Raw genomic sequence first — 13,798 nt, 5'->3', positions numbered from 1 at the left:
GGGTATCGACAGTCAATGGCTGGCAATGCGGACTGGGATACTGAAGCTTGTAAAGACGAAGTTCCTGTCGCGAGTTTTTCCGGACCGTCGGTCTTGCTGCGCTTATGTCATCCGACCACTAACTAAGTTAACCCGGACTTTGGCATTCTGGGATTCTGGGAGAAGCGGGACGGGGGGGGAACTGGGAGAGAGGAGAGGAGGGAGGGTCGGGAACGCGACTACGGTAAGTTAAGAGACCCCGTTCCACTTCCACTCCCCCCCCCCCCCTCTCTTAATTACTTAACACTCACCCCAAAAGTCCCGAAGTAAATAAACGAAACAACACAACCAATCCACCTTATTCTGTACCCAAACGTGGTCTGAACGGATCTCCTCCGTTCTGATCTACTAGGTGCATATTCATCTCACATTATGTCTTCGTCAATACAACAGCGCAAGGCTGAAATCCTTGCTAAGAAAGCCAAACTCGCCGAACTCAAGCGCCAGAGGGAATTGCGCCAGAGAGAATTCTCTCAGGTTCGCGCCAATAGCGGTGATGCCTCTGAGGTAAGAGGCCCCTATGCCAAATTGCGAAATTTCTCTTCTACTCGGGCTGGAAGACTTAGCTCTATTATTTACCTAGGTCGTATCGCCAGTCCCGAGTCGTGCGGACAGCAGAGCTGAGCTCGACGACTTCATTTCCCGTCTTGTCGACCGCCCCGGATCAGCTTCGATCGGCCACGGTGCCGATGGCCTCTCGCGCAAAGGCAGCCGACCAAACTCCGTCCTCAGCGCCAGCCAGTTGAGCGGAGATAACGCCGAAGCTTTCAGCCCTCCTGCGCGAACCGTTTCCCATTCAATCGCAGTCCAAACCGTCGGAACCGAGCTTTTTGTCGCCGCCCCCGAACCGCAACCTGCCCCTGAGCCTAAACCCGAAATTGTCACCTACAGCAAAGCAGTGCAAACCGATGATCTAAAAGGACCTGATGAGATATCTGTCGACTCCGACGATGAAGGTGACACGAAACGCTCCGGCAAGAAAGTCAGTGAGCTTGACGACGAAATTCTGAAGAAGCTTCGCAGAGAAATTGAGGAGGAACTGCAGACAGCCCAACGGAAATCCGAGAATGAAAATGGGTCTGAAATGGCAAAAATGCGGTATCCGCTGCGCACACTGGACGAAGATGAACTCAAAGCTGTTACCTCGTCGGACGACTTCTTAGACTTTGTTGAACGGTCGGCAAAAGTGATTGAGCGGGCATTGGATGAAGAATATGATGTTCTGGCAGATTACGAGCTTGGAGGTGTCGATGGCGAGCTGGACGATGACGACGAGCATGGCAAGAAGAGACGAGGTATCCGAGAGGTCTGTCAATTCTGGGATGAACGATGGAGCAAGAAACGCATGATCAGCGATTTGAGCTTCTCTCCAAAGGTCTGTCACACGCGTCGATGCCGACTAATCGCAAGACTGATGAATTCTACAGTTCCCGGAACTCGTTCTGGCCGCGTACACCAAGAACCCCTCTGCGCCCCATGAGCCCGACGGCCTCGTCCAAATCTGGAACCAACACCTGCACTCCCGCCCAGAGTATGTTTTCCATTCAACCTCCGACATATTGGCCGCGAAATTCTCTCCCTTTCATCCCAACCTGATCGTTGGTGGATCATATTCGGGCCAGGTTCTGCTGTGGGACACCCGTTCGTCGCGAGCAGGTGGAGGCGCGCCGGTTCAGAAGACGCCCCTGACCGGCTCCGGACATACCCACCCTGTTTACAGCATCTCAATAATCGGCACCCAGAATGCCCACAACATCCTCACAGCATCTACGGATGGTGTTGTCTGTGGATGGACTGTTGATATGCTCTCACAGCCTCAAGAGTATCTGGAGCTGTCCACACCTCCTCCGTCTAAAACCGAAGATCTCGCACCCACAACCATGTCATTCCCCCAATCCGACCCGACATTCTTCATTGTTGGCACCGAAGAAGGAGGAATCTACCCGTGCCACCGTTATGACCGAGCGGGGGCTAAGGCTGGTACCGACCATCGTTTGGCGTATCGTGGCCATGCTGCGCCGATCATGTCCACTGCGTTCCATCCGGCACGCGGCCCGGTCGATCTGGGTGATCTATTGCTCAGCTCGAGTTTAGATTGGAGCGTGAAACTTTGGCGTGTGCGGCCCCCAGCCACGACCGCCCCGGCTACGTCGGCCATAGCCACGACTCAAGTCGTTTCTCCGATCCTTGAGATCAATCGCGAAGATGTGGTGTACGATGCCAAATGGTCTCCTCACCGCCCTGGAGTCTTTTCTCTTGTCGATGGTGCTGGCAACCTCGAGGTTTGGGATCTCTACACGGACACAGAAGTCCCGGCGGTGAAGACGACGCCTTCTAGAGGCCGCGGAGGCATTCTTACAAGGAGTCTCAACAAGGTGGCTTGGGAAGAGCGAGAGGGTAGACGCATTGCCACCGGTGGTCTCGACGGCGTGGTGACGGTTTTCGAAGTCGGCAAAGGCCTTAGCGGTACTCCGGAAGATGTGCGCGCAGATGAATGGACAGGGATGAAGAAGCTCGTTGGACAATGGGAGCAGAAGGACCGCATGAACTGATGTGTCTTGGCTCCATGTCCCGATGATCCCTATGCTTAGTGAAGCATGGGTCAGCGCCACTTCGATTGCTTCGCCATGCTTTTTCACCCGGTCATCCCTTGCACTCAGCACTTCACCTCCCTATTTTTGATCTTCTTCATACCGATGTGTACCAAATTTCGAGCGGCGCCTTGATTCACTTTCTCATATACCCCGCGGGCAGCTTGTTGTTGATGTATCTATGCATGTTTAGGGCAGGCGAACAGAGAAGCATCTTTCTAGAGTGTATAATAGGTAGCGACTGCATTTCTCAATGCGATCAGTCTGAGGTCGAATGCGTTCATAGTCCTTCCTCAATAAGGAAATTCTTGGCCCACCAGCTTCTCGCTCAGTCTTCAAAGCCTCTCGGCCCCGAAGCTGCTGGTGGTCCATGGCTTGACCGTATCCACCAAGGGGTCAGCCACATGGCAATCAATCAGATACGCGCCATTGACAGCTGCCATTTCGTTAGCAATCATGCAGACACGGGTCAGACAATCGATGGCCTACCCTTCAAACTTGGATCAAATGCGGCATAGAGATGAGTCGCCGCGCCCCTCTCGAGATTCTTCGCGTCGAATTCGTCCTTCCAACCTTCCCGATTACCAAGTGACCGGTCCACAGCCTCTATACACAAGGCAACCCATTAGCCGAGATGAACCGTTTTCCCGCATCCTCAATGATACGAACGATCAAAGAGAGAGAGGGAGAGAGAGAGAAGAAAAGAAATGATCCTGCAACATACGAAGCTCCTTCATCCCAACACTCCAATCCACATCCCTGTCCAGATTGGTAAAGATGACCCCGGGATGTAAACTGAACGCCTGCAGGTTACACTTCAACCCCAGCTTCTGCGCCAGCGAGCGGGCAAACAACATGTTGGCTGTTTTGCTTTGCCCGTAGGCACGCCAGCGATCATAGCTTTTCCCTTCCTGCGTCTCCCAATTGTGTCAGCTTGGAACTTTTTGTTCTCTCTCTTTCACAGCAGGATTCTTGTGCTTGCGGAACTCTCTCTCCGACGAGTCGAAACAGCAGTAAACGGCTTACATGGAAATTCCAATCGTCGAACCGCACCGGATTCAACCGATGACCGTCGCTGCTCACGACGACCACGCGGGGGCTCGGCGCGGCCACGATCTTCGGCATGATCAGGTTGGTGAACAGGAACGGGCCGAGGTGGTTGGTCGCCCAGTGGGCCTCGAAGCCCTCGGCGGAGAGGCGGTAGTCCGGCACGCCCATGATGCCCGCGTTGTTGACCACGACGTCGATGGCGGGGAGGTCGTCCCATCCGTTGACCTCGGCGGCGGCGGCGCGGACGCTCGCGAGGGAGCCTAGGTCGATCTGTAGGGTGCGGATCTGCGTGGTTGGCTGGCTGGGGCCGGTGCTGGTGGTGGTGTTGGCTCGGAGCGCCGCGGCGGTTTGGGCGAGTTGATCGGGATTACGGGCGGCAAGGATGAGGCAGGCAGGTTGGGCTTGGGCGAGCGACTGCACGAAGAAGCCGCCGAGGGAGTTGGGGGAGACCCCCGTTGTGAGGATGACTTTGCCTTTGATGAGGGGGGCGTAGTCGCTTAGGAGTTCGGCGGTGGTGGTCTGGGTGGTGTATGGCGGTGGCATGTTGGCTTTTGTTGTTTGGTGGTGGGGGTGAAATGGCAAGGTTTCAGAGAAACTCAGACTGTGCATGATTGCCAGAGATGAAGCCATTTATGTAGATGGATGAGAGTTGGAATGGGTAATCACGGCGTTAACAAGTTATTTCCCTATGTCCGGGGGTTTTCCTGCTAGTATCGTACGTTCAGCAGCGCTCTCAGATCATCCTTTCCATCGTGTACCTCTTTGCATCTTACCTTTGAGAAGCTTGGTTGACCTCTGTCTATTCTGAGTGCATAGTACATATAGCCTTCTTCCGGCTACCTATAGAGTATCACGATACGCCATTGCGATGACTATAGAAAAGTCGTACACCTCATGGAGCTTGATCGCTGGAGTTGTCGAATGCCTTCATCTTCTTGTTTTCATACGGCACCACCATAGACTCACGTAAGCCGAGAAAATGATAACTCAACTGTATTATTGCCCCGAAACAACAAGCCTAATACTATATTGCATGGTAGTACTAGTAGGTATACAGTTATCATTTCTGAATTCGCTAATCAACCTTGAACATATGATGACATCCCGAAGTGGGCCCGGGGCACGTGCGCTTGACCCGAAATGGTAAGGTGCCCGTGCTCGCCCGGCGGAGAGGATCGACAGGCTGACAATGATCAAATGATCAATGATCATTGTTTCCATTGCTTATCTGTCTATACCCTGCACTTGAAATATGCGCCGGTATATCCATGCTTATATCGAGCTCTAGAGCCAGTCAGAGGAGCTGTCAATCGAACTACCTCCAGGACTGGGCTGAGCCGACATACGAGTCTGACGAAGCATCCCCTCGGTGTTAATACGAGCCCAGAGCCAACCCAACCCAATCCAATCATTAGTCCTAAAAGATTCTCTGCAAAGTACCATGAATAGCTCTCAGCTCCCGGCCACGAAGCTAAGGGAACAGCCAGAATTAGGAGCTATCAGGTCGAGGCTCTCGAAAACAACGAGTGAAAGCCCCCTTCATAAGCATGGGAGACCAAAAAATAGATGCCAGGAAGACAAATGCTGATGATGGAGATAGGAATCTCTATTTCGATCCAAATCGATGGATTGACGGCGTGATCTATGTACTTGTGAGTCAGGGTCTCTCGCATACCACAGGTTGGAATAACCTACACGTCGGGTTCTTCGCTAAGTGCGGACTGACTTGGACAATTGTGATCAGACGCCCTATGGAGACCGCAACCACACTGACAAGTAAGTGAGTGTCAAGCTGGCTCACCGGGCTCTACTTACAGGTATCCGCAAGTGAATACTCCAGCTAGAAGAAGCCTCCGCATGAGCCTCAAGTGCAGCTTCCAGAGCATGGGCAAGGGTAAGAGGAGGACGAGGATATCGATAATGAGATCCGGCGTTCCAAAACCTAGCCACAAGCTCCTTGTATCTATGCAGGTGCCCGGCAGATCTGGCATCCAGTTTTTCTCGATCGAAGAACACGTGAGAAAGATGACGAGGATAGTACTGATCGACCATGCGATATTCAATCCATGCACTATCCAGAGCGCATATCGGAAGCGAGAGGGACCTTGGCTGAGAACCCTTCCGTAGAAAAACAGAGCGGACGCTCGTGCTATTGAGGCCCCCCCAAGTACTAAGAAGTATACCACCCATAACAGCTTCAGAAAAGAGACTAGGTCTGCTGGAGACACTGTTTCAACCTGTCTCCCTAGTCCAAGCCGAATCATTCTCAGACTGATGCCGCAAACAGCAACGTTCAACAACTGCTAGAGCATGATTAGTCCATGCCAGTGCTGAGAGGGAACTCGCGGCTAACCGCAGCGGCGAGAGCAGTCCAATCATCCCACCAGAACCCAGAGCGGGTGTTGGACCGAGGAGGTTTCGGCAACAAGGCTCTCGACCAGAATCTAAGGACAACGGCAACTGATGGGACAACGATTAAAGTGATGGTGATTGCCCTAATCTGCGGGCCTCGATTATCAGAGGGCTGGGAGGATGGACTCGGAGACATCACCGAAGGAAGGCAAAGGCTAAGTCACTGGCGGATTGAGGTTTAGTAGAACAGTTTGACCGGTCCGTAAGCGCCCAGTATGCATGTGGAGAGATTTTTTGCAGCATTATGAAGGTGCTTGAGAGTTCTTGCTTCAGCTCTAGAAGCTATATTTGGAACCCTTTAGTATGACAATAGGCAGAGAGGATCTTTTCGCAAAGCATACTCGAAGTGTTCGTCATATGACGTGAATCAGCCTCGGATTAGTATTATCGAAGCCTGGACCCAGCCATTCCGTGATTGCTTCCATGATGCTTCCCTGCCACCCTGTGTAATGTAAGCAGCGAGCACTTGTCGTCGAGAAAATCAATGCCATTGAGCCTATCACCAGTAACTGCGGAATCCCATGAAACTTAATAAGGATGGATAGCCACCAACAGCAGATGTAACCGGAGAGGCTCAGTTGGTTGCATGGTGTCAGGTTTACTAGGTCGATTCTGTGACACGCAGCGACGGCCAGTGGCCTGGAGTTGCCGGTGTTGGTGTTGTTGGGAGAAAAGTGCCATAAGGAGTAAGAGTCGGCAGGCTGAGAGCCTCCAAGACAGGTAATTCATCCCGACCACTGCAACTGGCTCGGGAACCTGATTTCCATCCCGAGTCGCAGTCAAGTAGCTCAGTAATCAGAAATTAGGTGCTGCATTCGGCCTTGACCACCGAAGTAGTTTTAACCTTGACGGTTGACAGGAATTGGAGACTGACGGCGGCAAACCATACTCTTGATGAAGTCTACCCATGGTTCGACAGTCCGCCGGTCTGATCTCGAAATTATGTAATGGTTCTTGCAACTTCTTGAAGAAATTATGGCTATCACCACTCTTCCTACCTGATATTCATCGATGGATGCCGTTTTGTTGCTGTTCAATGGCTTAAGACATACGCCACACAGCCCGCTGCCGGGCTGCTCCTCTCTTTTCATCTGGAACTGACGCCGTATACACATCATTTGTCCTCATCGATGTAGGCCAGGTGGTGAAAAGGCGACATAGTAGTGGAAGAATGTCTCAGCGGTCGCCTAATGTTCCCTACAATGGGGGATCCCTGCTGGGCGTAGCCATTGCTATGGCAATACTGCAGATCGTTGCGGTGATTGCTCGCTTCTATACTCGACACAGTCAGAGACTCGCCTACGCGCTTGATGATTTTCTGACTGTTATCGCCTTGGTAAGGCAGCTAGCCAGCAGTCCGTGTCCTAATTGCTGATAGGCCTTCAGATTGCTAGCCTGGGACAGTCGGCTCTGTACGTGGTTTGTATGTGACGACCTCATTCATCACCCATCAGCAACGACTGACCCTTGCTATAGTGGTCAAAGTAGCGGGAGTAGGATATCATATGAGCTTTGTGGAGGAGACTCCAGAGAAGTTGGTTGCTCTCGAAAAGGTACTAACAAGAAGGTCCCGTCTCGGGGCTAAGATATTGATAACTGATCAGTTGACGCACAGGGTCTATACGCCAATGAGATTATAGATTTCCCCTTTGTCATAACTCCAGCCAAGATTTCCATTCTGATATTTTACGTCCGCATCTTTAGCACGCGAAACTTCAAAGTGGCCGCGTATATCGTTGGAGCACTCGTACTCGGACACGGTATCGAGGTTTTGCTTGCAGCTATCTTTCAATGCTGGCCAATCGATTACACATGGAACAAGACTACAGGTGTCGAAGGCGGCTCATGTTTCAATCAACAAGCCTTCTACCGATACGTCTCGCCGCCGAACATTTTGACGGATGTCCTCTTATTGATATTACCACTGCCATATGTTTGGAGACTTCATACCACCCGTGGTCACAAGCTGGCATTGACGGGAGTTTTTCTCCTGGGAGGATTGTAAGCGTATTTCCCAACTCAGCGCACACCATATGTATGGCATGTGTATGCATCGTTGACTGACCGTGCAACAGAGGAACGGTAGCCAGCATTCTGCATGACAAACTTCTTCGAAGAAAGAGCGACGGTTGATCCTACATGTATGTCCTCCACAGAGGCCTGATGAAACCTTACATACTGACCCTGCTGTAGGGACATCAACCGATCTTGGGATCTGGACTGTTCTTGAAGGAGCCCTCATCATCATAGCCGCCTGCTTGCCCCCCACTTGGCCTTTGATAATCCGGTTCCTACCCCGGAAGCTCTTCAGCAAAAAGTCGGTCGGAACTCGTCCTTCTGAGAGTGATACGAGCAGACGTGCCATGGTTGAGAGCGAGGACGGATCTTCCCGTAAAGGGGGTAGTGCTCGCCGCCCCGGCCAGAGCCTGTCCACCCTGGAAAGTCAAACCAGGCTATCTCCTGGGGTTTCAACTCGGCCTTCAGATAGATTTGCATTGGAGTCCATTCCGAGTGAGGCTTGATATACACCCCTTCAAAGAGGCAGCCGATGAGACTCGGGCAGGTCCATCATATGAGTGAATACGGAGCACCATATCTACAGAAGGCTCTTGCACCAGCTCAATGTGAAAGCCATGCTCTACTTCGATTGGTCCGAGATCTATATGCTAATATGTATACCGGAATCCACGCTGAAACATTTACAACGTTAGTGAGTTTTGGCATTAATCGCACCAGGCAGACGTACCATATTCTGAAGAGCCTTTCCTTTCTTCTGCTGTCTATTCAGCGAGTAGAAAGAGAGCGTGAAGACACCCACTAGAACAATCATGAGGACATGGGATCTAATAACACAGGAACGAGATGTTGTCAGTGTTTTCGGTTCCAACCAAAGGATTGATTGAACCCGACATACCCAATAGATACCCAGACGGCGGTTTGATAGCGTGGTGCTTCCTGCTGTCGCACTATATAACTGCCAGCTACACCACCCAGACCATTGCACGCCGATACGGCGGCTGCAGTGGAGGCGCGATTCCACTGACCCACGACGTTGTTGGCCATGAATGCGTTCAGAGCTGCCCAGTTGGAGACATACGCCCCGGTAGCAAGAAAAGTCCCGATATACCGAACAGTGACCTGCGTCGAGGACGGTAGACCAAACATAAGAAATCCCGCTATCAGGCAGAGAGCGTTGAAGGTGATGAGCGGACCCCGGATGCGATAAGAATCGCCCACAAACGACGTGAAAAGGACCGGAAGTACGGACCAATAGTAGGGCTACCAAGGTATAGAATCAAGGTTAGGATGACGCGAACTACAACCTTGGAAGCACGATCCGTAGGAAACCCCTATCTGACCAACTCCGAAATAAAGGAACAAACTAACGTACCGGTGTGGAGAGAAGGATAGAATCATTGCTCGAAAAGCCCATGCCTGATTCGAGAATGATAGGCAGAAAGTAGTTCAGCGCCGTTGAAACAAGATTCAATAAGAAGTACATGCAGGCAAAGCCATACAGCTTCAAATCGGCGAAAGGGGCCAAAGCCTTGCTCCACGAGAAAACATCAGGCATTATGTCATCACGGTCAGCTCGAATCCGCTGTTGCGACTGTGTCAGTTATTGTTGTTGCTGTTGCTGCTGTTGTTGCTGTTGCTTCTCACCTGTGCAGCCACACGTGCCTCTGCTTCGCTCAGGAAGTGAAAGCTACGGTGAGCGTTCTCCGGGAAGTCGACCATCCACCAATATGTGAGAATCCCAATGACGCTAGTGATCAAGCCCTGAACAAGGTACATCCAGCGCCAGCCTTGCATGCCTGATTTCCCATCCAGCAGGTTCAGACCATAATTCACGATATACCCTGTCGCGAGCCCGATCACCTCACCCGACTGGAGAACCGCGAACCGGACCTGCTGTTCTCGGCGTGGGTACCAAGTGCTGATGAGATAAGTCAAGCCTGGATAGATCCCTGACATGGCCATTCCGAGCAACACTCGCAGCGCAATCATTTGTCGCCAAGTATGAATAAAGGCGGTACATAACGTGATCAGGCCGAATATGAAGGTAATCGCGGCGAACCAGACTCGGGGACCGACCCAGCGAACTGCGAGAGTGGACGGCAATTGGCAGACAATGCTCGCAACCGTGAATATAAAAATCGAGGCTGAGTAGCGGTTTCCATGCAGATCCAAGTCGCTGGGCATACTAGTCACCGATGCCGACGAGAGAATGCCCGAGTCGAGTAGGTTGAGACTGCACAGAATGCCGGCAATGCTACACAGACGTAAGTCTGTCTTCCATCGAACTTGCTTCTCCAGCAGTTTCAACTCTTCAGGGTCCTGCTCGGTCAAGTAGAATGCGTTTTGCGGGGTCGACTTCTCATCGAGCGGTGACACCGTGTCAGCGTGCCTTTCGATCACAGCGCCATCGGCGCTTTTCGAGGCCATAATTCAAATGGCGCCTAGCCGAGCACGCAGCGATAAGAAGTGGTAAGCTGAATTCCGAGAGCAATTGCAATGGATGACGGACAATTGAGTGCGGCGACATTGTTCAAAAAGCGGGGAGGCACTGGAGGAAACTAATGGAATACGGTGGCGATGAACCCGCTTATCTATTGCTGAAGATTTTCGATAGCTCGTCCAATTCCTAATTCTTGCATATATTAGCAATCAATCACTGCCCGCCCAGGTCCTAATCCTTAGCTCATGGGATCCCTGCTTGGCTTACTCATGAATTCAGGGCGAGACCCCGGGAATCACACTGATCCAGCTACGCTTCTCGTGCGATCGTCCTGTGCAGAGGAAAAATCACCTAGGCTTATACTGTCGATTGAATTGTTGAGGCTTTGAAACTGGATGGCGGAATAGAGAGGGCCACGCTCTTCCGGATCGCCACGCACTTCTACTCATAGAGTGTTATTTATGTATGTATTTCCGGAACGGCTGCTGATTTCTCTAGATCACTCATTGAATGAAATTTTATTTCTTTTTACTATAGAGTCCTTAGGAAAGGTGCTTACAAGTAATATATCTTAACTACTTTACTGGCGTGAAGAAGTGCTTTAGAGAGCCCTACTTCACTTGTGTACTGTATGTACAGTATTTCCTCCAAGAGATGCGCGATAAAAACGTCTTGTTGACAGACTTCCTTATATACTTGCTTGTAAAGGTACTTGACAAGACTTGTCTATATACTGAAGTCCTCTGAAGATCAACATATTTCATAGTATATTACTGTTAAGAAACTTATACTTACTCCATACCGTACGACCTTTTTTTTTTTTTAAGAGTTTCATATCCGTTTAGGGTGTAAAAGTTCTGGTAGTAAAAGCAGCCCGTTCCTAGAAGTGCGTGGCGTTCCGAAATTGCGTGCCCCCTCTGGAGTCTACCTACAGACTAGAAATCAAGTCCTTCGGAGGGACTCCGAAGGAGGTGGACGAGGCCCTGCCTAGCGGGTGACTCCTGATGACCAAAGGCGTTGTCGAAGGGAACACGCACACATTGAAGCAAGTATGTAACTATTGATTTCGGCCCTGGTCCGAATCTGCGACAGGGGAGGGGGGGGGGGGGCCTTTCTGAAGCAACAATGATGAATAAGCTTATTCAAAGTAAGAAATCTGGCACATGATCAAATACCCATGAATAACTACCTATTACTTGAAGGAGCGTCAGTCTAGCTCGCTCTCAACTTCAGGGAATGAATGTATTGCCTTTCATCTACTGAGTACTTGGGAGTCGTTTACCACTCCTACTGAATCCCCACCCACTCTTATCGCACAGCATTATGAATGATGAATTAACGGAGTAATTAGCCGTCAAATCTAACTCCGAGAACCGACTCTGGATCTCAATGTTTCCATTTCTCCGCTCCTCAATGGCTCGCCGGAGCTCCATCTACTGCTGCTTTCCCCGCGCTGATTGCGGCGGGGACCCACGTTACCGCACCGGACGAAAGGGAGTTAAGCGGGTTAGTTGAAAACCACTGTACTGAGACTGAGTACTAAGTTCTAACTGTACTCCCTCCGTACGTACTGTACCTTTCGATTCCTATCCTTCTGACTCTGGGATCGTATCTATCTGTTCGCGACTTCGGTCAGTCTGATCGACCGTCACTTGGCTCCCCCCACCCACCCACCCTCCTCACTTCTTCTGTTCTCTTCGCCCTCATAATCATGGCTCTTCTTCCATAACCTCCTCTTCCTCTTCCTCTTCCCTTCCTCTCTTCCTTTTAGTGCCCCTTGTCGGTTAGGTACAGATATCATCTCTTTCCCGCCCCCGCGCCCTTCAACCCAATTGCGATTTTACGCAGTACACCGCCGTAGCTCGCAGCTCAGTCCTTGACTACATATCACTCATTTCGCAATCTTCCCTCTAACCCCCCCAGAACCGATCATCATGGTCGAGCTAATCCCTTCTCTTGAACCTCGCATGCTCCTTCCGCCATTGCTCGCCTGTCTACCCACGGCTTTTGTCTCGTCGCAACCCCCTCCTGCGCTGCTACCACTTCTGTCTCCGATTATTCGCCAGCGCGTGAAGATCTTCACTACCGTCTCCGCCTCACCCACCGACTCATGGCTTCGGCTGCTCTGCTGGGATTCTGCATCGGCTGAGCGTCTGCAATCTCTGGTGGATGGTGCTAGCTTCGAGCCCCACCCCGTTTCCGGAGAGATTGACCTCCCAGACGACATTCCCGTGCGGTACAAGAGACTGGACGAGGAGACTCTACAGTCGCAAGTTCAGCTACCTGAGTATAGCTTAAAAGTCATATACGTCTGGTGCCCTGACGATGAAGAAGGCGGAGGGCCTGCGTGGCGGGTAGCGGAAGTCTTGCCACAGCATAGCAGTGTTGGGGAGGACGGACTCTGGTCGATCTCGATTGGGGAGGCAAACGCCCACCAGAGAGAACAGGTGACGGCAAATAAAGGAGCAGCAACGGGAAATAATGGTCAAGCAACCACAGCGGCAACACAGAGCAATGGCAAGGATACACAAGAGGAAGATGATGACGATGACTACTGGGCCCAATATGATGCGACTCCCGGACGGACCCCCGCGGTGAAGACACCGGCTCCTAATGCTGTTTCATCTTTGCAACAGTCTGACGCAGACTATTATTCACAGTATGACGATGTGCAGCCAGCCATGGATAACCATGATCCCGAGGAAGAGCAACCCGAAATCGGCCCATCTTCGCTCAATGGCGACATGCTGGCTCGTCTCTTGCAACGGCAAGTCAGTGGCTCAAATCCCGACTCGTCTGCGCACGCGACCGAACACTTAGCGACAAACGGAGACTACGCCATGTCGTTGAATCATCCTCGCCCTTCATCGATTTCATCTGGCAGCTCCGGTCCAGTGGCCAAGCTAGAGCAGGAAGCGGAGAACCAGTCTGCCTATGAAGTCGGGGTAAAGCAGCATATTGGCTCCAACATAAAGAGTTTATTCCGACTGGCAAAGGCAACGGGTCTCTCTCGCAGTGACTTCCAGACTCTTGTCAAGACTGAATTGGAGCTGCTCGATGTATCAGACGATGATGCATGATCTACTCCGCCCATCATTTTCTTCTTTTTGTTCATCTGGACCTGAAATTGTACATACATACATACTTACCGCATTTGGTCATGCTTAAGCATGAAGGGCGCAATTTTTGTTCGCATGTTCGCATATGCATTGGATATCCCAGGGGTACATGTGCTTTGTTGGCTATA

The 13,798-nt window shown here is 51.3% G+C and overlaps 6 protein-coding genes across 6 annotated transcripts; 3 read left to right on the top strand and 3 right to left on the bottom strand.

The window, feature by feature from the left end:
• Nucleotides 1–15: 15 nt before the first annotated feature.
• BO66DRAFT_470844 (putative dynein intermediate chain) lies at nt 16–2,591 on the top strand (the record flags this gene model as incomplete). Its single annotated transcript, XM_025652819.1, has 4 exons — nt 16–49; nt 392–546; nt 623–1,414; nt 1,467–2,591. The coding sequence occupies 4 exons, from the start codon at nt 16–18 to the stop codon at nt 2,589–2,591; spliced, it is 2,106 nt and encodes a 701-aa protein (XP_025504647.1).
• Nucleotides 2,592–2,965: 374 nt separating this feature from the next.
• BO66DRAFT_410844 (putative short-chain dehydrogenase) lies at nt 2,966–4,223 on the bottom strand (the record flags this gene model as incomplete). Its single annotated transcript, XM_025649264.1, has 4 exons — nt 2,966–3,066; nt 3,120–3,236; nt 3,355–3,541; nt 3,657–4,223. The coding sequence occupies 4 exons, from the start codon at nt 4,221–4,223 to the stop codon at nt 2,966–2,968; spliced, it is 972 nt and encodes a 323-aa protein (XP_025504646.1).
• A 1,268-nt stretch (nt 4,224–5,491) lies between these two features.
• Nucleotides 5,492–5,956, bottom strand: BO66DRAFT_321391 (uncharacterized protein; the record flags this gene model as incomplete). Its single annotated transcript, XM_025643719.1, has 1 exon — nt 5,492–5,956. A coding segment is annotated over one exon (465 nt), but the record flags the coding sequence as incomplete, so codon positions are not given.
• Nucleotides 5,957–7,263: 1,307 nt separating this feature from the next.
• Nucleotides 7,264–8,614, top strand: BO66DRAFT_437777 (uncharacterized protein; the record flags this gene model as incomplete). The annotated part of the gene is made up of 6 exons (XM_025651015.1): nt 7,264–7,428; nt 7,479–7,515; nt 7,569–7,645; nt 7,708–8,093; nt 8,168–8,220; nt 8,286–8,614. The coding sequence occupies 6 exons, from the start codon at nt 7,264–7,266 to the stop codon at nt 8,612–8,614; spliced, it is 1,047 nt and encodes a 348-aa protein (XP_025504644.1).
• BO66DRAFT_391270 (putative MFS transporter) lies at nt 8,546–10,900 on the bottom strand. The gene is made up of 6 exons (XM_025647216.1): nt 10,819–10,900; nt 9,756–10,737; nt 9,484–9,693; nt 9,007–9,371; nt 8,839–8,935; nt 8,546–8,782 (listed from the first exon to the last, which is right to left on the bottom strand). The coding sequence occupies exons 2-6, from the start codon at nt 10,536–10,538 to the stop codon at nt 8,759–8,761; spliced, it is 1,479 nt and encodes a 492-aa protein (XP_025504643.1). The 5' UTR covers nt 10,539–10,737; nt 10,819–10,900; the 3' UTR covers nt 8,546–8,758.
• Nucleotides 10,901–12,225: 1,325 nt separating this feature from the next.
• On the top strand, nt 12,226–13,796 carry BO66DRAFT_391269 (uncharacterized protein). The gene has a single exon (XM_025647215.1). The coding sequence runs from the start codon at nt 12,486–12,488 to the stop codon at nt 13,629–13,631; it is 1,146 nt and encodes a 381-aa protein (XP_025504642.1). The 5' UTR covers nt 12,226–12,485; the 3' UTR covers nt 13,632–13,796.
• The last annotated feature ends 2 nt before the right edge of the window (nt 13,797–13,798 follow it).

The sequence above is a fragment of the Aspergillus aculeatinus genome (genome assembly GCF_003184765.1).
Source record: "Aspergillus aculeatinus CBS 121060 unplaced genomic scaffold BO66scaffold_20, whole genome shotgun sequence".
Classification (NCBI taxonomy): Eukaryota; Fungi; Ascomycota; class Eurotiomycetes; order Eurotiales; family Aspergillaceae; genus Aspergillus; species Aspergillus aculeatinus.
Note: the sequence above shows the minus strand (reverse complement) of the source record. Positions and strands in the feature narration are given on the sequence as shown.

Coding starts and splice junctions, on each gene's coding strand:
- BO66DRAFT_391270 (XM_025647216.1), bottom strand. CDS start 10,538: ATGGCCTCGAAAAGCGCCGATGGCGCTGTGATCGAAAGGCACGCTGAC. Junction 9,694..9,755: donor AGGCACGTGTGGCTGCACAG/GTGAGAAGCAAC, acceptor CAGTCGCAACAG/CGGATTCGAGCTGACCGTGA. Junction 8,783..8,838: donor GAAAGGCTCTTCAGAATATG/GTACGTCTGCCT, acceptor TAAATGTTTCAG/CGTGGATTCCGGTATACATA.
- BO66DRAFT_391269 (XM_025647215.1), top strand. CDS start 12,486: ATGGTCGAGCTAATCCCTTCTCTTGAACCTCGCATGCTCCTTCCGCCA.